At 41.2% G+C, this 23799-nt stretch overlaps 1 protein-coding gene across 1 annotated transcript; it reads right to left on the minus strand.

The window, feature by feature from the left end:
• Positions 1-13475: 13475 nt before the first annotated feature.
• On the minus strand, positions 13476-22177 carry Areg (amphiregulin). Its single transcript, XM_013068773.3, has 6 exons — positions 22000-22177; positions 20950-21186; positions 18193-18394; positions 17336-17491; positions 15394-15499; positions 13476-13700 (listed from the first exon to the last, which is right to left on the minus strand). The coding sequence occupies exons 1-5, from the start codon at positions 22040-22042 to the stop codon at positions 15409-15411; spliced, it is 729 nt and encodes a 242-aa protein (XP_012924227.3). The 5' UTR covers positions 22043-22177; the 3' UTR covers positions 13476-13700; positions 15394-15408.
• Between the last annotated feature and the right edge of the window lie 1622 nt (positions 22178-23799).

Consider the following 23799-nt stretch of genomic DNA (forward strand, 5'->3'; position numbering starts at 1 on the left):
TGCCATTAAGGCTCACCATGGTAACTTGCTTAAATTTCACAAATTCTCCACAGCCAAATCTTTCTCACTTATAAAGGAGGAAAATCACACCAACTCTTGAGATTATAACGAAGATGAAGTAAAATAATACACGTAAAGCATTTAAAGAAGCGCCTGGGCCATGGTGTATTCTCCGCCAATATAGCTGTCTTTACTGTTCTAAGCTGTAGACAAATAAGAAATTTTTCATATTTCCTTTAAACTGGCTTCTATGAGGATGAGTTCAATTCAGTTCCATAAGTGCCTATTATTACTTATTTACATCAATGCATGGTGACACACTCAATACTACTTCCGATTGTGACACTTGTTCGTGCTATTTCCTAGAATTTTGTAAAGCTTTGGTCAATGTATTGCTGTGCCTAACCTAGTATGGCAAGGTCTAGTAGTAGAGTGTAGGTCTGGTGTGAGGTAATGATAGAACAATAATACACAATAAGACAGCCCTTGCCTTGCCCTTGCCTTGCCCCTGCCTTGCCTCCATGTTTTTTTCCACAAAATGTTTTGTTCCAGAAATGTAACAGTCTGTGCTTCTTAGTGCTCCTGCCCAATGCATCAAAATGTTTTATAACTGAACTGTGTGACCCTTCAAGAATGCTCTGTTAGCTCCGCCTCCTTATAGGAATGTTCTGTTAACTCCACCCCTCTGCTTCTGTGAGCATGCTCACTGGTGCGTTTTTCAGGAATATTCTGTAACTCTTCCCCTTTGCTTCAGTGAGCAAGCTCGCCTACCCCATAGGTCCCTATAAAAGGAGGCTCCCTTTTCTAGTCAAGCACTGAGACTTTGGAATACAAATTCCTCTGACCCCATTGGCATAATAAAAGATATTTCTCCACCTCTTCAAGTGACTTTTGGATTCTTGAGTCTTCAAATTGTGGTAGCTGTGACCCAGAGCTGTAACACTGAGCTGTACCACTTGACTATAACACTGAGCTCTTCTGCTTTCCCACAACAGTAGCACATTTGTTGCATGGTTCCAAACAATAATTACTTTTTAAAATTCATACTCTTTTCAGTGTAACTCAGGATGTAGATTTAAATTTCAATGCTGAATAACATTGATGAAATTTCTGAGCTATTTTAGCCCTTGTTTTTCTCATCTTACTAGACTAACAGTACTTATTTCATAGATTCAATTTAAAGATTAAATAAGCTAATTCACTTAAAACTTCATTAAAATATTACCTGGCTTATTGAAGGAGCTCAAAAATATTCACTATTATCATTCTATTAAGTTGGGCTTTAAGTGTCCCAGCTTGCCACTCAGGGATGGCTGCCAAAATGAGAATTAGTTGTGTCTTTGTGGACAGCTTCCCTCAAACCATTCGGACACCATCCCACATCACATGAAAGAGGGGAAGCCATTCTGCCTTATGCCTGTGTCTGGAGGAAATGAACACTAGCAAGTGTTAGAATATGCTATTAAATCAAAGTCTGTCTCTTTATGGATCACAGAGAATGATCTGGATTTGGTGGAGCCTGGACTAGGCTTAGGATCGTTATCTAAAAACTCCTTCTTAAGTAACATCCCAAGTTCGCTGTGGCCCACAGGTCTTTCAAGACCTTTTCTGTTGCATCATGTAATAGACCAATTCCTACAATCAGAAAGAGGAAAAGTTTGATCGGCCCTTTTTTTCAATACAAGATACTGTTTACACTACTTCTCTCTGTATATTGGGTCATGTGCAGCTAAGTAATTTGGACATTAGAGAAGAAGCACTTGGCATAATTTTCAGTAAAAGTCTAAATCATGCAAACAGTCATGAACATCAATAATTTTACTAGCAAAAATGATCAATGGATATGTTACTAAAGACCACAGCCAAGAATAAACCAAGAAGTGCATGAATATGTGTGTTTCAAATATGTACAGGATTGCTTTGTGTTCACCAACCTGTGGTTTTGTGCTATTAACATACCTGTTATCTGTCAACTCCCAAGTAATATGTGTACCTACACCATACCAAGGGAAACATCTGCCTATATGAAGAGATTAGTTGATGTTGACAGCAACACCTTTCACTATGTGCTGCTCTGGGGGCACTGGTGCGACTTTCTGACCACCGTTTTGTGGAGATGGTAACTCCTCCCGGGGAGCTTCCCTGTTTCCTGGCTCGCATATCTATTTTAGCAGTGATTTTCACACACACATGGACTTCAGTTGGCTTGGGATCTTTCTGAAATGCAGATTGAGATTCAGTAGATCTGAATGGGACCTGAGATTCTGTGTCCCTGACAGCATCTCAGGGGTCATGGGCACAGATGGAGTAGCATGCTCTGTAGTTGATTTACAGTTTGTGTTTGGCTCAAGTTGGTTGGATTTTCTCTTATCTCTCCCTCCTAGTCTAGCCCTTTCCTTCTACTTCTTCCTCTCTATCTCCTTCTCTCCATAACTCCCTCCACCCCATCCGTACTGCTAGTTCCATCATTTTAGTTGAATCCCAGAGCTTCAGTGCCGTCTCTTATTACCTCCTAAGACTGGGAGTGTACAGATGCCACAGGCAATGTCTGCATTTAAATCAGAAGCTTTACCCCACCACTGTAAGACTGTGCCTCTACCCTGAAGAGTTTGAGTTGTGTGTAGAAAGTAATCTAATCAGCTGGTCCCTCCCAGAACAAGTTCAAACAGTTCTCCTCTCCCTCCTACAGCCTTTCCTCCTCAGGGAGATTTGTTGTCAGTGATTCCCCCAGACCAGTTCTGTGAACTTGCTGAGAGGTCAGGCCTCCCGGGAACCATTCCTAGGAAAAGACCATTTTTCATTTCCAGCTGAAAAGAGAGAAAGCTATCAGGAAGGATATTTTTAATTCATTTTTGTACTCAGTACAAGTGTAAGTAGTACCTCAGTTCACAAATTTAATTCTCTGCATGATTCTGGGACTGAACTGCACAAGAACCAAATCAAATTTCCCCATAAGGTCAACATTGAAACTAACTACTGAATTTTATTCCAACTGAATTTTATTCCATTCTTCTCCAACTCAATTCATGACTAAGTGTATCAATAGAACTCCTTGGGAAAGCTGGTATCCAAAGTAACCAGAGCCATTCCCCCACCTCCTTTTCCAGTCTATACATTTTTTGCTATTTTTTTTAGTCTTAACATATGCCAATAAAGTTTGTCTACCCTGAAAACTTCAAAAACAATCTCACTACTGGCTATGTATCCAAAGAAAATGAAGTCAGTATGTCACAGAACTACCTACGCAGAGCAGTCATCACAGTCCAGATACAGAGCCAACCCAAGAGCCCACCAATGGATGGATGGATACAAGATGGCTCCTACTTCCAATGGAATGCTACACGGCCTGTAAAAAGGAGGAAGTCCTGTCATTTGACATGTATATAACTTGAGGACAGTATGATAAATGAAATAAGCCAAACATAGAAAGACAAATGCAGCTTGATCCCACTTATATGTAGGATCAGAGAAGGTATCTCATAGAGGTAGATTATGCTAGTTGCTCTCAGAGGCTGGACTGTGTGAGGGTTGGTTTTGCAGGATATTGGTGAAAGGATAAAAACTTTCAGTTAGACTGGAGGAATAAGTTCCAGAGACCAGTTGTACAACAAGGTGACTACAGCTAATAACAATGAATTATATTCTTGAAAATCACTATAAGAATACACCAGTTGTTCTCACCACCAAAAAGGGAAAAAAGATAAGCATTTGAGGTAGTACATGTGTTAGATCAATTCAGCCATTCCACATATATCTTTCAAAATTATATTATACATGATAAATATATACAATTTTGTTTGTTAAAAATAAATCAATAAATAAAAAGAAAAATTGTGAAAAGATGACGTTTATTCTGTCTTTTCATTGGAGCCTGAGCAAATAATGCTGCTTTGGATATTCAGTGAGTCCTTATCAGAAGCTGGACCCCCAAGGACATTATGTTGTTGAGTGTCTGTATTCTATTGTCTTCTTCTTAACAGTTTTTCTTTTTGGCACGTGGGAAGTTACTTCTGATCACTTCGCTGTTTTTGTGGCTTTTCTTAAAGCTCTGTTTGAATATGCAGAACGTAATCTTGAGTGGTAAGACACAGCTCTTCTGAAATCTCCTCTGGACATCACAGATGTTCAATGAGATCTCCTCAGAGGGAAGGTAGGAATTTGAACAGCTCCCAGCCTTGTTGGAACTCTGAGAATCATTACAAAGATGTCCAGTTCTTTGCCTGGTCTTTTGGAACTTTGCTTTAGTTACATGTAGGTTAATGTGTGAGCAAAGGCTTGGAACACTCTCACACAGATTTCTGGACTTCCTTATCTGTATGTCTTACAACCCCTGTGACACTACCCAGTGAATCTCAGTTGTCACAGTCATTCTACCTCAAATCCCTGTCTCCTCAACTTCCCGAAACCTCTATGCTCTCATACTTTTCCCCTTTAGGTGCCAGGATGTGTACTGTGGCTCCTTACAGAGATCCCTTGAGGAGAAGCCCTCTTCCTGCATTCTGCATTTTCCTTCTCTCAAGGAGCACAACTCTATTCTGTCAGTCATTCTCCTCTGCCTCCCTTCCTTCTCCTCTTCCTCATCTTCCTTCTCCTTTTTATTTTTTTTTTATGATTTTGTTATTGTTAACAGCAGGAGGGAAAGTTAATACTAGTTGCTAAAATTTTATCTGGGAGAGATATCTGGGAGCAAAATTTACACTATAAATTAGTTCCAAAGTAAAGCTAATTCTTCTATGGAAGATTCTTTCTTTCCAGAACACAAAGGATGTCCCAGCCCAGTAACAATGTTCTGCTTTTGTTTTTCTATGACTATATTGCTTGTGTAGAATACATTCCTTAGTCTTATAAACTACAGCACCAATGGAGATGTTCTGTGATTTGTAAAAAGACTAAAATTACCACCTATTTTATCCACGTCTGACCTTGTCAATGTTCCTATACTCAGATATTTTAAACACATAACAATAAAAATGATGACACACTGGTCAGCTTGGATGCCTACTTTATTCTTCAGATTTACTTCTTGACAGTTTGAGTTGCTTCCAAGGATAGAACTCATAATAAAAACGTGATGATTTACCATCATCAATGATTTTCAAAGGACTATGACAGAGTCTATGTGGACTACTGAAAATGAGAGGCTTGAGCTCCACTGTTAAGAACAGGGCATCCGTCAGGCAACATTGACTCGGGTGCTTAAATTCAATATATCTGTAAAGAAATAGAAATAGTCTCCAATGTGCTCTTATCTTTTTGCTCATAATAATGCGGGTCCACAACCCCTGACAGAAGATGTGGGGGTGGCTCTCCCCACAGGCCAAGGAGTTCCTAAGTGGCTGTCTTACAACCCCATTGTGACACCATCTACCTGGAGATGGTTTCAGATCACATAATTTGGGGCTCAGTTTAATTGGAATTGACTTAGGGAGTCTCATCACCAGGCTTTACCCCTTCATGGAATGAGTCATGCACTTGCAATGATGGGGGGGCGGCAATAAGCAGGCTACCAAGTCACCTAAGTGACAGATGACCTTTGGCTATTAAAAGCACCTGAAAATTCATTTGTTACTTGTTTCATGTCATCTTAGAATCCCAGGACTCTTTCAATTAGTGAATGAAATATTTAATGGCCAATCACAAGGAGTATTAAGGGATCTACATTTATGTAGGTGGCATGGTCATTAGGAGCCAGAGCCCCTGGAGGAAGCCCTGCACAACGCCACCTCATCCTCTATTCACAAGGATCACAAGGTATACACTGCTGTACTGTACAGTATATGCACTGATACATCCACAATCAAGTGGATCTATATTCCACTAACTGGTATATATACTAGCTATATACATGTGCCTGTATGAATTCTAAACTCATATAGTATAAAACGCCATTGAAAACACATATTTGTGCATGCATCATGACTGTTCTTCACTCTGAATTATGTCCACTTATTTCTTAACAATGAAGCATTTCATCTAATATGCAGCCTGAAAAATAAGAATCCTGTGGGGAAAATGAAAGAATATAGGAATTCTCCGTACCTAGAAGGAAGATATACCAAATAAATTGGGAAGGAGAAACAAGAATGGAGAAATAACCCATCGACTGAAACCCCCAGGACCTTTGTTCAAATCCTGCCCAAGTGCTGAGTCTGGATCCCTGATATTTGAATTGCTTGCCCATTCCTGTAATTTTTCACAAGTTATTCTGCATACTTCCAACAGCACAGGGAATCCCTTCTTCACATCTCCAGATGTGATGCCAATCTCTCAGCACTTATTTTCTCTTTTATTCACCACTTTCTGGAATTGAAAACTGCTGAACTCATTGATCTTACTCTACTTCTATCCCTGGCTTTGGATATTACCTCTAATTCTCTTCCCCAGGAGGAGAAGTCTGTTATTTGTGTGCTTCATCAAAGCACCCCATGCTCACAGGAGGTGTGGGGCTTTGCTTGAAGGGGTTTTTATTTATGTAAAAATGCCTAGAATTGAAGCCAGGTCTTTTGAGAATACTAGACAGTTTTTCAGTTCAATAGAGTAAAAAAAATTAAGAAATGTAGGAGCTGGTATGATGATTTTAATTCAGAGATTTTTAATCCTGGTCCATGGACTCTGGTGGCCAATGAATGGATTTCAGAGAGTCCACTGACCCACTGTGATTATAAACAATAGAAAGTACACAGCTGGGGAAAGCTTTCATTTATTTTGCAAAGGAATTTATAATTCTAAAGAGTTCTCACATTAAAATAACTATTGTTATTCTCTTATTATTTTGTAATGCAATTTTGTTTTATTTTTTCGTAAAATTAAAAAAAAATGAATTCAGAAAAGTGAAATGGCTGAAGGTTTGGAGTTTCAGTCATTCTTTTTTCCTCTTTCAGCCTTGAGCAACAAAGAATGGAAAACAGTTTTCCACATTGGACCTAGGGGTTCACCGGTAAGGAATGGCAATCCTGGACTGAACCACAGTGGTGAAATCTTCACTTTCTCAGGCTTTCTACTGCCTGTCTCTGAATGGAGAAAGGCAGGACTAACAATAGACCCTCCTGGCTCCCTCTTGATTGCAGGCAGAGAACTGATGTCCACTCTGCTGACTGGAAGTTATCCAAAAAGGATGAGCAGAGTAGGGCAGGGCAAGGATAAGGAGCTCATCTTCCTGATAAGTGATCTCAACTTCTGATAAGGATGACCAGTGGGGTTTTATCTATTGTCAATATTCAGAAAGTAAGTCATCTATCTGCCTGATTTTATGGGGAATCAAGTAAGAGCCATATCTTCCTTGGATTGTTACAACAAAATGCCATGAACCAGGTGGTTTATGTGTATTGCATTATGACCTTGCAAGGGTGTATTTGATTAACACAAATGCATACGAATCTTAGGGGGGGTTTTCTTACATGTTTGATTTAACACCACCTTTAAAATTTTTAACATTAAAAATCTATCCTTACACTATTAATATACTTTCTTTGTTTCTAAAACCTGTATAGAATCACCAGTACATCCACACATTTGATTTCTGTATCACCCAATGATAGACACTGTCCCTAATCCCCCAATGTGGGGGACAATACTATGGTGAATATCCTCGGAAAAGTCCCTTAGTGGGCCTAGATGTCTCAGGGATACACTGACTCTGGGTAATAAAGTATATTCATTTTTAATTTGAGCAGAAACTACCAAAATGGCACCCCCAGACTGACCTCCAGCCTATCACGTGTAAGAGTCCCTATATTCACCATTTTCCACCAACGTTTGGCATTTTTCAAATCAGATGGTCATAAAAGACATATGGTGGTGTTGTTTTGATTTGCATTTCTGTTGATTCCAAAAGGTTAGGGCATCTCTGTGTGCCCGGTCATGATGTTGGGATGTGGGTTGTGCACTCGCCGGCCAAGATCAAACTGGAGAATGGGAGTGGACACAGCCCATGCTCTGGGTGCTCTGGTGAGGGCTAGACTGTCTGGCAGAAAGACATTTCCAGTCCTCACCAAGCAAGGATAAGCTCTCACTTATCCTGATTACACATGTATTAGTCACTTGGGTTTCAGGTTCTAGGAATTCCTTGCTCATAGACTTTCCTAAGTTGAAAGGTCTGTATATTCTTGCTGACTTTTTAGTCATTCCTTGAATATTATAATCCCTTTTTGGGTTTAGACCTTACTCATTTCTTCTCTCATTCTGCCTGCTATCTGTCCAGTTTGCTCATGACATTCTTCTATTGACAGAACTAGCTTAATTTGACACACATAAAACAATTGAAAATATACAAATATATCCAAAATATACAATTGAAAAAATATACAAAAGTATATTTTCCTACATTACTTTGCACTAATTTTATAGTTTCACATTTTGTATTTAGAATCCACCTTGGATTATGGTATAAGGTAGTCATCTGCTCTATTTTTCTCTACTTCCCAAGACCCTTTTCTGTATTTGCTAAGCAGCCTACTTTTCCTTATTTTTCTGGTAATCATATGTTATCTCAAAGCTCTCTGTGTTATTTCATTGGTCTATTTATACATAGGGCAGAAGCTCATTGTTTTGTTTCCACTGTATGTGCCTGGGTAATTGGGTATATTCATTTAGGGTCTGAGTAAGTGCAACCATAGTGCCAGCTCCATGGTAATCTTCAACCCATAATGTTTAAAGATCTAATAAATTAAAATTTTTTTGCTTTCTACCCCCAAAATGACAATTTTTGAGGTACCACTCTTTTCCCACCAAAATTTTGGAGGACAGTTTTGAAGTTGTTTTGTTAAATGTAAAGATTATGTGAGGAGAAAATTAACCCCTTTACAACTTGAAGTCTACAACAGAGGAGTCTTTCTCCATGCTATATTTATTTGCCTTCTTTTAATAAATGTCTAAAATACCCATCATGTTAATACATACGTATCTTGTAGTTTGTTACCAATTGTGAATGCTCTTTTATTTCTCACTTTTATATTGAGCTAATTTGTCATATAAAATCTATTAATTTGGGAATTGTATATAATATCTGGAAATCTCATGAAATTTTCTAATAAGTTCTAGTAATTAGATTGATTCAACTGGCTTTCTAGGTAGATTTTACTGTCTGAAAACAGGGAAGGTTGCATTTATTTCTTTCCTACAAAATTTTACACCACTCATATTTCTTTCCTAAAAGCTTTGTCAGATTTGTTTTATGTTAAACTAGTGACAACAGGAATCTTTGCTTTAATCTTAAAGGAAAAACATCTGCTGATTTGCCACTAAGTTTAAATTCTCCTTTAGTTTCTTAAAGACTGCTTTTTATCAATTTCAGGAAGTATGATGCCATTATTGTTAAAATGGAAAATTCTTTTAGTTTATTTCATAGAACAACCACACACTTTCTGATGGTGAGCCATGGAATACAAACTCAGCTGTGAGGTGGTGAGTGCTTTAGCAGTGAGAAATCTGGGATGATTAGTTTCCTCCTTCAGAGTTCACAGGTTTTAGCTCTGAGGATGCAGACTGTCTTCATCTTCACATTCCAAATCACCTTAAACAATATTCTTCATACAGTTAAAAAATATATTGGTTGAACAAATGAAGGGGGGAAAAGGGAAGATCTAGTAACAAAGACGATTTTAGATATAAGAAACTTCCTCTGAATGGAAAAGCCAAGGTCACCCCATGAAAACTGAAAGTTGTGTATAATTTTTATATACTCTCAAATAAATGGGGATTAGATCCCTTGGGAAGTTAATATTGTCAGTCCATAACATATAAAAGAGTTTTGGGGTTTTTTTGCTACTGAGTAAAGACATTGTAGCATAATTCAAACCCATACAATTTTCTCCCATGGCAAAGTGCTTTCTGCTATGATGACAGCTATAAGAGGTAATAATATTGGATGACCTTTGACCACACATTCTTCAATAAACACATACTAAGCACTGAAAAAAATTCAGTTCATGTCCTTGGAAGCTTACGGGCTAGTGGGGAAAGAAGATATTATTTACCCAAATAAGCATTTAATTGAAACATTAGTAAGTGCTAGGAAATTATAACATAGAGGGAGTTTATCTACCTCAGGGCAAGTTGGAGAATGAGGTCTCCAGGAGAAAGAGATCATCACTCTGAAATAAGCTACACAAAATTTTGTGATTGTGAACCTACAGAGTAGATTTTCCACATATAGAATAAACACCAAAGCTTGGGGTGAATAAGAGAAATGAGGAATATTCATAGGAAAATGTGGCTGTTCTGTGACATGAGCACCTGAGGAGATGAATATTAGGACCTGGATCACCTGGCTTACTGCTCACTCTCCTCTCCAAAGATGACCTAGCCTGGAGACACCCAGGAAAGGGCCACCAAGTGCTATTGGAAACCTGCCTTCCTTATGACCTGCCAGGTGTCAATCTGGGATGGAATTTAACTCTAGACTTAACTTTTGAGACAATGAATGAAACAACAGATATGTTATTCACCAAATCCTAGAATTAGTGGGATTTTCCTTCAAGACCAAATGCAATCTAATCCAACCAGTACTTCAGAACTTGCCTCTCTGGAGCAACACACACATAGGCAGATGCTATCTAATTAATTGGACAGCAGCCTTTACAGAAAGTGGAGTCATTATTTTGGCTAAAGAGCAGCACCTAGCTTAATTGTGCATCCCCAAGATTAAGTTAGCTGATACGTCGTCGTCTATATCATTCAGTGTGTATGCAATAAATAAGAGATCAGTCTTATTTTGAGAGATGATGAAAAGAGATGGGTTGGAAAATTTCAGGAAGGTGGTATGGGTAGTTGAAGAAAGTATCATCTTATTTGGGTCTGAAATAAACTACTTAAATATCTTCCATATGAGTGGCAATTAAAATCATGCTAAATTGGTCACAAATAGAATTCTCCAGGCCCAAACTAAACATCTTGGTTATAGAAGAAGCCACTCTACAGTGGTTTCAGTGGACCAGCTGTATAGAATCTAACACTGTCATTTATGACTCGTGTGGTCATGGCCAATTTACTGCATCTCTCTGAGCCTAACTTACCAGGCTCAAAAGCCAATAATGTGACATCTTTATTATTCATTATAATCATGAAGGAAGTTTTTTTCCCCGTTCTGTTCCACTGTGATGACTTCATGAATTTTGTTTTAGGGGCTAGAAAAGTCCATGGGATGGCAGGTGAGCTCTCAACCCTCACAGTATCTATGGAAGCCTCCAGGTTTGCTGAGCCCCATGAAAGTTTTCTTCCAACTCGTGACAGCCTCCTTTGGGAATCTTGGAGCCCTTCATAGCTTCAGTTACCAAATACATTCCAGTAATTATCAATCTATAATTCTTCCCCTCCCTGAATTTCAGACTGACATATCCAACTTCTTATTGATTGCTCCCAGCTCTTAGAGCTCAACAGACTGGAAGTAGATTCCATCATCACACTTACAGTCCTTGTCTTCTCCCACCATGGTCAATGTTAGATTCAGGTGAGGGCTGGTTCAGCTGGCTCATGGCCAGGCTACTTGTTTTCTCATGAATCTGTTGCAAATTAGAGAAAGTAACTTTCCAAAACAAAGAAGGCCCATTCTTGAGTCAAGAATAAATGAAAAGCCATGCTTCCCTCTTCCAACACTCAGGCCATTCCCAGAGATGCTGTCCTCTGTGTCGTGAGATCACCAGCCACCTGGCTAATGAGGCCAGGACCCTGAGGTCATCCTAGAGTGGCCCCTCACTTTCCTTACTGTCACATTACCCTCAGCCTTCTTTCTATAGTAAGTCATCTTGATTTTGTGTTTTTAGTCTCTAAGACTTGAGCTCCACCTTCGGTTTCTCTTCCCAGCCCCAGGTGTTCATCTTTCTCCTGTAATAGTTTGCTGCTTCCAAGCCAGCTAGTCATTAACTTAGCATTGGCTCATTTCCTTCCCCAACAAGGTGGCCTGAAGATCTATCTGGAACTCAAATCTCCTCAAGTTTCCTCCCCATGGACTGGCTGGAATTGTTCGCCTGCCCTAAAGTGTCAGCCAAAGGCTCCACATGGCTTCCTACCCAGCTTCCTTATAGCCTCTACTGACATCACACTTTACTTCACCAGCACTGAACTAGTTTCTGTGTTTTCCCTTTCAGGTTACACGCTTTGGTGACTTCTTAATTTTGCTTACACCTATAACAATCTTGTCTCTATCATGCCTGCTCAATCCTCGAAGGTGGCCTCAGGCAATTAGGCGGCCCTCCCTTTCATTCAGGCCCCCACAGATCCCAGGTGGTCACCTCAGCAGGCGGCTCATGCCCACGATGATGGGACACACTTCCTGTGGACTAGGTGGGGTCTGCGAGTCTGGCTCTTCTGTCTCGTGAACATAGCTCTACACTTGGGTCATCTGCCACATGTACTCAGTGAGTGAGGGTGAGACCAAGAGTACTGAAGACATTTAAGCAGAGGTAAACCACAGGTTCTCCACACTGGCTGCGGACAGGAAAGATGCAAGCTGCCTTCAAAGATATCGGTGCCCGCATCTCACTTCAACTCATTCATGTCAGGGCCTGGGCGGGAAGTGTGGACGTGGATGCTCAGATGTTTAGAACTTCTTGAGTGACACTGTGCAGCTGGGCTGGGAAGCACCTGGATGGGTTCTCCTTGGGCAAGGACAAGGATGCGGTGAGTGGTACGGTGGGGACAGGCGAGGGGCTGATGCACTTTATCCATGAGAGTCTGTGAGAGGATGCTGGCTCTGTGCTTGGTAGTGTCCTCAAAATATCCCCCACAGATTATAAAGGCTGTTTTGGTTTACACTTGTGCAGCGTGGTTGATTAGCAGGGCGCCAGACTGTGGGTCACCTCATAGCCCTATTGGCCTTGAAAAAGGATCCCCCCAAGTAAGCACCTGCATTTGTTTAAAATACTGGGAGAGAAGAGTAGGAAGCAGAGGGAAGGGGTAAGTGTTAGATGCCTCACACACTTGTGTCCTGATGGGAGGAAAAGAAGTCTGAATGAAAACACTTTATGGTTCTCTGAGAATGTCCCTGTCATAGTGTTCAAGCCATTCTCATCTGTGCATGGAACATTCATCTCATTGTGTGAGCAGAGGCTTCAAGCTCTTTTCTGACACCCGGGCCATCTGTAACAGAGCCAGTGCCATACGCCATACACCAATCCACAGACATGGCACAGGCTCTGCACAGAATAAGAAAGGCCAGCTTGAAAATATTGTTATAAAAATTCTTAGTGTTTGTGAGGAGAAAAAGTGCCTATAATTTTCACATTAAGAAAAAGTTCCTGGGCCAGGGATTTAGCTCAGTGATGCCACTGCCTGCTTTGAAAACACAAGGTCCAGAGTACAATCTCCAGTACTCAAAAAAAGAAGAGAAAAGAAAAAGTTCCTTAAGAAAGAGAATGTTTTAAAAATCAACACAGAGAGAGAGAGAGAGAGAGGAAATCCTTTTATAAAGGATCAGCCAAGTATTAGGAGAAAAATACCTTGGAATACTGCAGTCTCAAAACTAATATTCAAACTCAATCTGTTTCATTAAAAAAGTTTAATGAGTGGTAAAATAAATACACTTCCATTAAATATTAAATAAATTATTTACAATTTGAAAAAATACTTTTTATCTCCAGGCATCTCTTTATGTACAGAAATAAGACAGCATAAAAAGTGACAAAACCACCAGAAGTTTCCCTTTTCTTCATGAAAGGAGACCAGCTCATCATTTACTCTGAGACAGGGCGATCTGACCTGACGTCCTGTGAGAATAGAATGTTAGAGATGAGCTCAGTCCCAACATGGTATCAAGGAAATTTCAAAGAATCATCAGGAATCAGAATTACTGTCAATTTTTCGAGGATTTCTTATGAAGAATGAGAAGAGCTTTTCAGAGGCAAACTGTGGCTGCGGCTTGAATGCCTCTTTCATTTCTCCTTAGGTTATTTGCCTATCTAGGTAGAAAACTACAAATGCTCACACCAGTTGCATAAAATTCTGCTTTTTTAAAAAAAGGAACACAGTGATGAAAAATAGTTTTCCTAACCAAATCTACAGAGTGGACATAATTAAAAACAAAGATTAGGAGGCTTAGTGTTTTATGATAGATGGTTAATTTAGGATAATTAGTACCAAGGGCCTAATAATAGCCGCTTCCAGTTAATAGGCAGCCACTGCGTGCTAGCACAGCATGTCCCACAAGGGCACTAAATAGCAACAACAACAAAAAAATCTGCCCTCATTTAAGTTAGTGGTCTTAACTTCGGCAAGTTAAGCCAATACAGTAAAAAATGGTTGATGTAATAAATCCCGAGTGTGGCATTGGTATGAACAATGATCTATTTCCTGAGTTATGAGACTATGTCTGTAACAGGCTCAGAACATAATACAGCACATAACCAGTACTAACTGTTATGGTTCTCTAAGCACTAGAACCATCAGGAGCCTTCATTAAAAGAAATTTTCTGGGGCCAGGGATTTAGCTCAGTGGTTTCACTGCCTGCTGTGCAAGCACAAGGACCCGAGTTCAATCCCCCGTACCAAAAAAAAGAAAGAAATTTTCCTCCAGTAGACTTTGGGTTGGGTATGGGAATATACATATCTAACAAGAACCTCAAGTAACTCTTAACCCACTAAAGCCAGGAAAATCGGTGGCTTAAGAATGTGGCATCATCTTCCCTGAATGTCTGAGGAAATAAAGTTCTTTCTTCTAATCAAATCAAAGTGTATCTTGATTTCCTTTCCTCTCTCTTCCTCTAGAAGTTCTCTTCCTTAACTCCTGACTTTCATCATCAACAAAATATCCTTCTTCATAGCTTCTTACCTTCTTTCTAAAACATGTTCAGCTCTCCTTTATTTATTCATTTCTTTATTTAAGTGCTGGGAATTGAGCCCAGGGCCTTGTGCATGCTAAGCACATGTTCTACCACTGAGCTATACCTCCAACTCTACAGCTCTCTGTCTTTACAAAACATGAAACTATATTTCTTACCAAGTTGCTCTCAAGTCTGTACTCCTTTCTACTTCTTGTCCCTGAAGGATTGTCCAGCCTACTGTCTCCCCTTATCACCTGTGGTGCCAGCACCCTGACCTTGGCTGACAGGGTGTGAGCTCAACCTCCCCCTGCAACCTTCTCTTCCCAGCACACAACTGAATTAGGCCATTCTCCACGGGGTGCCACTCACTTCACTTCCCCTTGTATTCTGATTCTTTTCATTTCCATTCCTCTCTACTAAACAGTTCCTGAAGAACAAGAACTGTATCTCACCAGCATAGTCGATTAATAAACAGACAGTTCTCAACATCGAACTCAATCTCATACTCAAAGCACAACACTTCAGCCATTGTTTCTAGTGAATCCATCATTAAGAAGATATTCCTCATCTTCTTAAGATAACCGTGTCATAGTTTGAATATTATAGGATAGAATTTAAAGACATCTTTTGAAAATCAAACCTGTATTATCCTCAGTTATGCCATGCTATGTGCATTGCCATTTTCTTGTCTAAGTTTCTTTCGTTCTTCTTCTCCTTCATATTTCCTGAAGTATCGCTTCCGAAGCCTTGGGAGAATAAGACATGCTAGAGTTATCTCAGTTCTCTTCATTTGTACGTTGATAGGGGTTTCCATCACAGGAAAAGTACCAAAAGTTCCTTCTCCTGCGTTCTTATACACAAGCACTATACCTCACACTCAACCAAGCCTGAACTCAGCTCTGAAGTATTAACAACATTGCCTTTAAGTAAACACATTTCCAAAGAAATGAGATTAATTGTGTCTCCAAGAGGCAAAGTTTGAGAAGGCATGGAACATACATCTTGAGCACAGGAGGAGCAGCCTATGGCACAGTATGACACAAATTAATTTAAATGATTAGAATTTTTAAGTAGCTTATAAAACAGCTTAGATTTTATTTGTCTGTAAATATAAATATTTCCTTCTAGTTTTATTTATTGTTACTTTCTTTAAAAACTAAGTTGTTTAAAAATCTCTTGATGTTGTAAAAGCAATTTTATTTGTAGTAGGTCCTTAGTCAAACTACTACGCATTATCATTAAAATCATACAAACTTTTGTTAACTGAGGGAAAATTTCTGTAGTTATAAAAAATGACAACTGTGCCTTAGGCTTAGATTTTTGTGTCATATGTGAGGAGAATGTGGGAGGAAAGGAGAAAGTTCATGGCTTCATTTGAAGAGTGCCAACAGGACAGTCTTGCCATGTTTTCCAAAAAATTATTAAATATTGCAAGCTGAATAATTAGAAGTTTAATTATTGCAAAACATCATCCTTAACTAGCAATTGTTTCTTCTATCCTTCTATGTCAAATAATAATGGTTTTTCTCTGACTATCTTTCCTAAACACCTTTGCATTATCTGGCTTAGGAGTACAAAACCAGAGTAAATTCTAGGGTGCACAAAACAAATTCAAGCTGCACATCAAACTTTATGCACACGATAAAACAGTTTTATGTGTCATTTTATCACTATCTGATCTGAATTTAAGATAGCAGTAAACAATATTAGAAGATAACCTCTTCTTTCCTGAAGTCAGTAGTCATAGAACATGTACACAATCCAGTTGTTAAAGTAATTTACCAAGACCTAAAATTAGAACAGTCCACTACTTTTCCCAAGCTCCTAGGGCTGGCACATGAGTCATCTAGGAGCCACTCATGCCTCCCCCAGCTCCCTGCACACAGTGGACAATGCCATCCTGAGGCCCCAATCCTGCCCACTGCCTAGCATGGCCCGATGCTCACAGTCACTGGGCAGGAAGTGGGTAAGTGCTATGCTGTTCCCAGCACAGGCAGAAACTGCCAAGGTGCAACAGTAACAGAATTGTCCTTGCTTCCTACAGCATGCCATGCAGAGGAAATGTTTGGTTTTGCTTTTTAATAGGTTCCCATATTACTTATTTGATAGTAACAAAATAGGTCCAAGTTGCATGTAAGCACCATGCTACAAAGGTAACTAACTCAGAATTTTGCCTTGTAATATGAGCAGAGACAGTCTTATCTTGGCTGCTGATTTGAAATTCTCTGGGATTTCAAATCCCAAATCGCAATGCTATGAACCTGTTGTGAATTAGCCCTTATTTTCTGGGAGGCTTGCTAAAGCTTAAAATAGTCAAAGATTATTTCTGAGACTTGGGGGAAAAAACATGGGTAGAAAATGGAATAAAATGTTACCGCCAAGTTTTAAGTTCAAAAAATTTCTAGTTATGAAAAAGCTTTACGTATTAAGTTTTAGTGGTGGCCAAAGTAAAATAAATTTGACCATATTCTGTTTCGAGATCATGTGCCACCCAAAGAGGGACTCTAGTAAGATGTGATAGAAGTGCTGGGAAACACTGGCCTACATTCTTTCCTCGGGGAGTTTAGGTCAGCCACACTTACTGGACTGTGATTACCCCTGCAATGGCTAAGAGGCTCACAGCCAAGACAAAAGCAGCGATGACCACCAACGTGATTTTTGACAAGTCACGGCCAGGGATCCTGTGAGTCTTCATGGATTTTTCTCCACACCGTTCTCCAAAGTAATCCTGATCACATCTGCAACGACCCATGTTTAAAAATTAAAATCACCAAATACATCTTGTGTATTTCAAGTTTACTTTCTAGGTCAAAAGCAGCCATTTAATTCCAACATTAAAAAAGGTCACACTAGATATTTGTATTCACTCCAAAATCATGAAGACATAATTTACATTCTAGCTAAAGATCTGTTAGCATTGGTCTGGGTGTGACAATCCAAGAAGTCACACCTTGCCAATTTTTAGTGGCCAACTGCTACATCTGATGACTTGTTACACAGGTAATACTTTCCCTGTCATCTCAAGTGCTGATGCTTTGGTGGGGGTAGAAAAACATGAAAGATTATATGAAAAGTATTTCAAGGTCACTTTTTAAAAGGAGGTTTTCAAAATACATGTTTTGTAAAATGGTGGTTTATACAGGGGAGGGAGGTCAGCAAACTACAGCCACACATAAAATCTGGCCAATTGCCTTTTTTTTAGTTTACAACCTACAAGCTAGAAGTAATTTTTGTATTTTTAAATGGCTACATTTTAATTGATTCTATAAGTACATACATGACCTTGGCCTACAAAGCCTAAATGTTTACCGCCTGACCTTTGAATGAGACATTTGCTGACCCTTGGTTTATACACTGTAAAAATCAATAGTTTTCTGAAGTGCAGGGCTTCAGATATGGTATAGGAGACACCGAATTGTACAGAATTGCAAGAACTTACTGGCAGGTTACCCTATCCATGTTCTCTAGATATTTGCATTCTCCGTGAATGCAGAAGTTTTGAAATTCGGCAGCACATGGATTTTTCTTCTTCTTGTTTCTTCTACTTTTTCCATTTTTGCTTCCCTTTTTCTTTCTTTTGGGTTTATCTGAAGTCTTTTCACCTTCTGTCTTGTTTTTCTTGGGTTTCACTACCTGTTCAACTGAAAAATGAAAACAAGAATTCTTGACAACTGTTACTGTCACCTGGAATAGGATTGGGGAGACATGAGACAAGAAAGTCACAGCAGGGAGAGCCCTGGAAAGGCAAGTTCACTGTTCACACAGTGCACACCTACTAAATAGGCAGAGAATAGTTGTGCTGTGCGGCACTTAAAAACTTGAACACTTTAGTTCTTTCATTTGCTTATGCACATATTTTAAATTGATTTATATAATTATCATCATTATTACTGCTAATAGGAGGTACCTGTGAAAAAAGTTCATTAAACATTTTAAATATTTCTTGAATTTCTAACACCTCCCAAGTTCCTAGTAATGGGCATGGTTGTATGTACTGTTAGCTACATGATATAGAAGAAGGAACCAAAATTGAGTAAAGACAAGTAACTTGCCCTAGGATGAGCAGTGGAAAATGAATGCCAGAATGTTAAAGTTTGTGATTGCCTTGCTCTGCTGCGTTTGCCCTTGAAAGCCTCGATGCCATTGATTACAATGGCCACAGGGCGTACCTGTTGATTTTGTGCACTGTACTGGCCTTTTGGTCACTGTTACAGTTGGAAATTGATGGGCATTGTTTGAGGGAGGGTGGAAAAAATGGGAATTATATTTTAATCAATTTTTCCAGCTCCTAGATTACAACAGATTATAATTAATTGATACTTAACAGGAGGCTCATTTCTGGGTTCAATCCATTTGAAAATAGCCTAGTGATTTTGTATTTGATGCCCCAGAAATTTCTCTTAAATTATCACATCTCCAGAAATGTTCAGCCTTCTGGTTACACAAGGTGTGGCTTACTTGTACACTAAACATGGAGAGGGGAGGCTTCCATATTGTGCTGTACATTTTGTTACACCAATCCCTTAATAGGTTTATATGAGCCAGTATTTAGCAAACAGAGCCCAGCAAAAAGAGAAAATACTATTAGTCATAAGGTCACCTAGCATTCATTAAATAGAAAACATGAGAAACAAAGTAAAGATTAGATAGAACCCCCATGACTAAGAAAATGACAAATCTTTTAGTAGATTATTTTCATATCATTAACAAAAGTCAAATTAGTAGTAATTTTAGTAGGTGGTCATGCAACTTTTATACTGAGACTTTCCTCTGATTGAAAAAAAGTACAAGTTAGCATAAGTCCTCTAAAAGAAACATTTTAAATGAATATAACTGTACTTTATCAAGTAGGTTACAAGTCACAGAGTCAAACACTAGTCACCATGCCGAGGTGTTGCAACAGACATTACATCCCTGGGCATTTAAATTAACAGCCTTTCAAAGGAGTTCAGCCAACGGTCTTAGGCTACTTTATAACGTGTCAGTTTTGAGCACTAGCCATTCGCCCTGCTGGTAATGTATTTGATCTTCTGAGATGGTAACAACTTAAACCATCTTTAGGAGACCAGTTGCTATACACCATGATGGTCTACTGTCATCCCTCCACATACAGGAATTGTAAGTGGATCTCTTCCCCACAGAGCCTAGCTCCGAAGCAAGGGGGTTGTGTGCAAGCTTTCCCATCTGCCACCGACCCCAGCCACTGTCCCTGAAGTGCCCACTCCCCCTTCTCAGAGGAGGGGTCAGATGCTTGAAGACCGTCTTGCTCTGCCTCAAGGACAGATGCTCCCCAGCATATGTAGCTCTGATTCACCGTGGCCTCTTCTTCCTTTGTTCTCCAGAGTGTTGTGAAGGTAACAAACAATCTGACCTCTTTCATTAGCATGTACTTCATTCTAAGCAAAGCGTCTTTTTTAAAGATCAGCTAACAAAAAAGTGAAGGGAGGCATGAGTCACTACTTTTTAACTGACAAATAAGATTTGGGTTTAGTAATATAATAAGTAATATAGTAATTAGTATAGTAAGTGATACAGTTAAGAAATACAGTAAGATTTGGGTTTAGTCACTCTTTTAGTAATATAAGTTTATGCACACCTTTCTTCTTGACTGTTTCTAGCAGGTATTACTGTTGTTCTCACCACTTTCTCAACTCCTAGTATTTAAAAGTAAAAAGTGCACTTCCTCCTGTCCTTCTCTTTCCTTCTGGTTCCTTGTGTTAGAATGCAGTTATTAGCAGAAAGGTGGTGCTGGTGTGTGGAGAGGGGACCCAAAAGCTAAGACACAGCACACACAGGAATGGTTGAGCTCCTTGTTTCTCAGGAGGGAGGGTGAGGGCGTGGAGCACAGTGGAAAGGTCATTGTATCTGGGATCAGCGCGGGCTCTGATTCTGGCTCAACTGTTTGCTCCCTTTGTGACGCTGGCCAGGACAATCTTTTATAGCTTCAGCTATTGCATCTGACAAATGGGAATAACAGTTCCTACTTAACAAAGTTGGGAGGATTGAGTTAAGCACAATGCACTGGTTAGGCTGTGGGCATGCAGGATGTGCCCACATATAACTCCCCTGACTCAGTTTACCTATGGGTGTGCAGCACTCATGCACAAGAAGCTCTGGGGAGCCACTTTCTTCCAAGCCCCGCCTCAGTCCTACAGACCCCCTCCCACAGTTCTGTGTCCCCTTAGCCTCTGCTCACCTCTGACAGAGTCATCCACGATGTACCCCGATGTTCCCAGCTCAGTGTCATCCTCTTCTGAGTAGTCTTCCTCAGCCCCTGAAGACAGCTCCCTGGAAGAAGGTGTGGCACTCGCAAGGGAGAGCACCTCACTGCTTGTCGTAACCTCAAGGCCCCCGTCACTGTGGCCCCTGGGCAACAACGTCCCACCTTTCCCAGAGTCTGTGTCATTGAGGTCCAGCCCAGTGGCATAACGGCCTGCAGGGGAGGAAGGCAGACAGGAGATGAAGAGGGCCTCCCACCAGACAGCTGCCGGTAGAACAGCTCTTGTCCTGATCCGGGCAGGCACTGCTCACTGCTGTCATTCACGGCTGAGTCACTCAAGAAAGCCACTTCGCACTTTGCCAGGAGGAAACTCAGCTGCCCCAAGTACAGAGCCGCTCTGATCCACGTTTCTTTCCACTGTCTGTGTTAGTTTCTACTAGGCAAAGCCCTGCCGAGTTAAGCCAGTGGGCTCACTCAGCGGGCAGCGTTCAGCATCCTGGTTCAAACGCTCTCCCATCTCCAACCACAGCTCTGGCCAGGATGCTGGCTGCCCCGTTCGAAGAGGTGCCAGGTAGACCAGACTTCCTTACCCTATGCTTGAATATTTAAAGGGATAGAGGAAAAACTCATGTAAAAGGTTGCCAATGAGAATGATTATCATTGTCCTTTTTCGCTTATTATTGTTACTCCGTAGAAAAAACTTGAACACCAGGTAAGATTTTGCCCCCTGAGTTTCAGGACCTTGCTTTATTTTTAAAGTCTCAATAGAGCAGCATCGGAGGGGTCTGTTCACCCCTCGCTGGGGCCCTAGGGTGTCCTCTGAGATGGCGACACGGTCCCCAGAAGAGGATGGGGAGGGCTCAGGCAGAGGCAGGGCACTCCGGGCAGGACTTCAGGACTCCCTGGATCTGCACCCACGAAGTTGCCCGCGACTGTGCGGGATCCGCGAGCTGGTGGCACCGGGCCCTCGGACACCCGGGCACCATCCGCGTCCCTGTCCCCTCCCTCCCCTCTCGCGGCGCTCACCTGAGCAGAGGACGAGCAGTGATAGTAGCAACGCGGGTGTCATGGGTCCCTGGTCCCCTGGTCCCTGATGTCCTGTCGGAGAGGAGGCTGCGCTGGTCGCCTCTCCGCTCGGCACCTGAGCTTTATAGCGCGGGATGGGACGATGGGACGCAACAGGGCGGGACGGGACGGGGCGGGGACAGGCACGGGGCGGGGAGGGACCTCCCTGTGACGTGGGCCCCGCCCCCCTGAGCATCGGGGCTGGGCGGGAAGGACCCGCTGAGGACACCAGCTGAGACCCGGGGTGGGGACAGGGACAGGAGAAGGGTCGCGGGCCAGAGGAAGGGAACCCAGAGATGGGGGAGGGAGGGCAGTTAGCAAGGATTAGGTGTGGCATGCACCTGCACCGGCGCCCTGGAGAGGTGTGGTCATCATGCACTGCCAGCAGGTACTGATAAAAATTACAATTGAGTTTTAAGAAGATCAAGCATGACTTAGCTATGGTCAGCTGTCTCCAGTCCATCAGATGGGGACAGAGTGGCCTCTTGGTCAGCAGGGCTTGTGTCTCAGCGGAGCCGGGCCCCTCCTATCCTGTGAGGGCTGGGACTTATTTTTTTTTTTTTTTTTTTTGGTACCAGGGATGGAACTCGGGACCTTGCTCTTGCGAGGCAGGCAGCGGAACCACTGAGCTAAATCCCCAGCCCACTTCCTTTCTTTTAACATTTTGCTTTTATTAATCAATGTTTGCAGTACCCAATGACCATATTCCTGGGGGGGGGGGTTGTATGTACATCACACATCCTAATTCTCTTTTCATCCCCTTTCCCTCTTCCCCTTCCCTCCATCTCTTGGTCCCTTTAACATCTGAGATCTCTCTCCCTGTTTTCCTATTATCTATCTTTTATTTTGCTCGTTAAATTAGTTTCTCACATGAGAGAAACCATGCCTTATTTAAGCTTGTGTGTCTGATTTATTTCACTTAACATTATGGTCTCAGGTTGCATCCATTTTCCTACAAATGATTCAAGTTTATCCTTCTTTGTGGTAGAGCAATGCTCTATTGTGTGTAAATATCACATTTTCTTTATCCAGCCATCTGTTGATGGATATTTAGGTGACTTCCAAGGCCAGACTTTCAAACCACCACCTTTCCTATTTTCTTTCTATGGCCCAGGGCCCTTTCACTGTTGCCAAATGAATCACTTAAAGTTTTACCTACACTATCTTGTGCAGTAGTCCTGCTGGGTAGGTACCAACCTCTCACTTTGCAGGAGGATAGAAGGCAGGTTTAAACAGCACAGGGAAGGAATGGACACAGTGGTAGTGGTAGACATTGGGCAAGTGTGACTCGAATTCACTTGGCCCTGAGCCTGTCTCTTGCCCCTCTGATCAAGGAACTAAGGGTAAGGTAGATCTCTAAGGAAGAGCACTGCTGAGCCAAAGGGGCAATCTCACCTGGTAGTGCATTGGCATCTGGGGCAACGGCAGGCCAGAGCCTCTGCCTCTCAAGCTTCAGGATGAAAGGGCCAGTATGAGGGCCCACTGAACACTGGGAGGGCCTTCATCCTGAGCAGGAGAAAAATGAGGAGGAGGCGGCAGCTGTTCGAGGTGACTGACTTTGACAGAGGAGCTCCAGAACTGGATTTTTCCTGACTTCAGGAAGAGAAACCAGTTGCACTGCTCTCTCTCTGCTGTTTCCTTGACCTGTAGGTACCTATCTCTCCCCTGACTGGGGCAGCAACACAGCCCACTGAGGAATGTGGGCCATGTCTCTCTGCCCTAATGCTGAGGAACTCTTCAAAAGCTCGCTTTTCCTCTGTA

Source organism: Heterocephalus glaber, unplaced genomic scaffold, assembly GCF_053883595.1.
Source record: "Heterocephalus glaber isolate CG9 unplaced genomic scaffold, H.glaber_assembly_v1.0 deba00001504, whole genome shotgun sequence".
In the NCBI taxonomy this organism is placed as follows: Eukaryota; Metazoa; Chordata; class Mammalia; order Rodentia; family Bathyergidae; genus Heterocephalus; species Heterocephalus glaber.

Coding starts and splice junctions, on each gene's coding strand:
- Areg (XM_013068773.3), bottom strand. CDS start 22,042: ATGACACCCGCGTTGCTACTATCACTGCTCGTCCTCTGCTCAG. Junction 21,187..21,999: donor ACTGCTCGTCCTCTGCTCAG/GTGAGCGCCGCG, acceptor CCTCCCCTGCAG/GCCGTTATGCCACTGGGCTG. Junction 18,395..20,949: donor CGTGGATGACTCTGTCAGAG/GTGAGCAGAGGC, acceptor TTCATTTTTCAG/TTGAACAGGTAGTGAAACCC.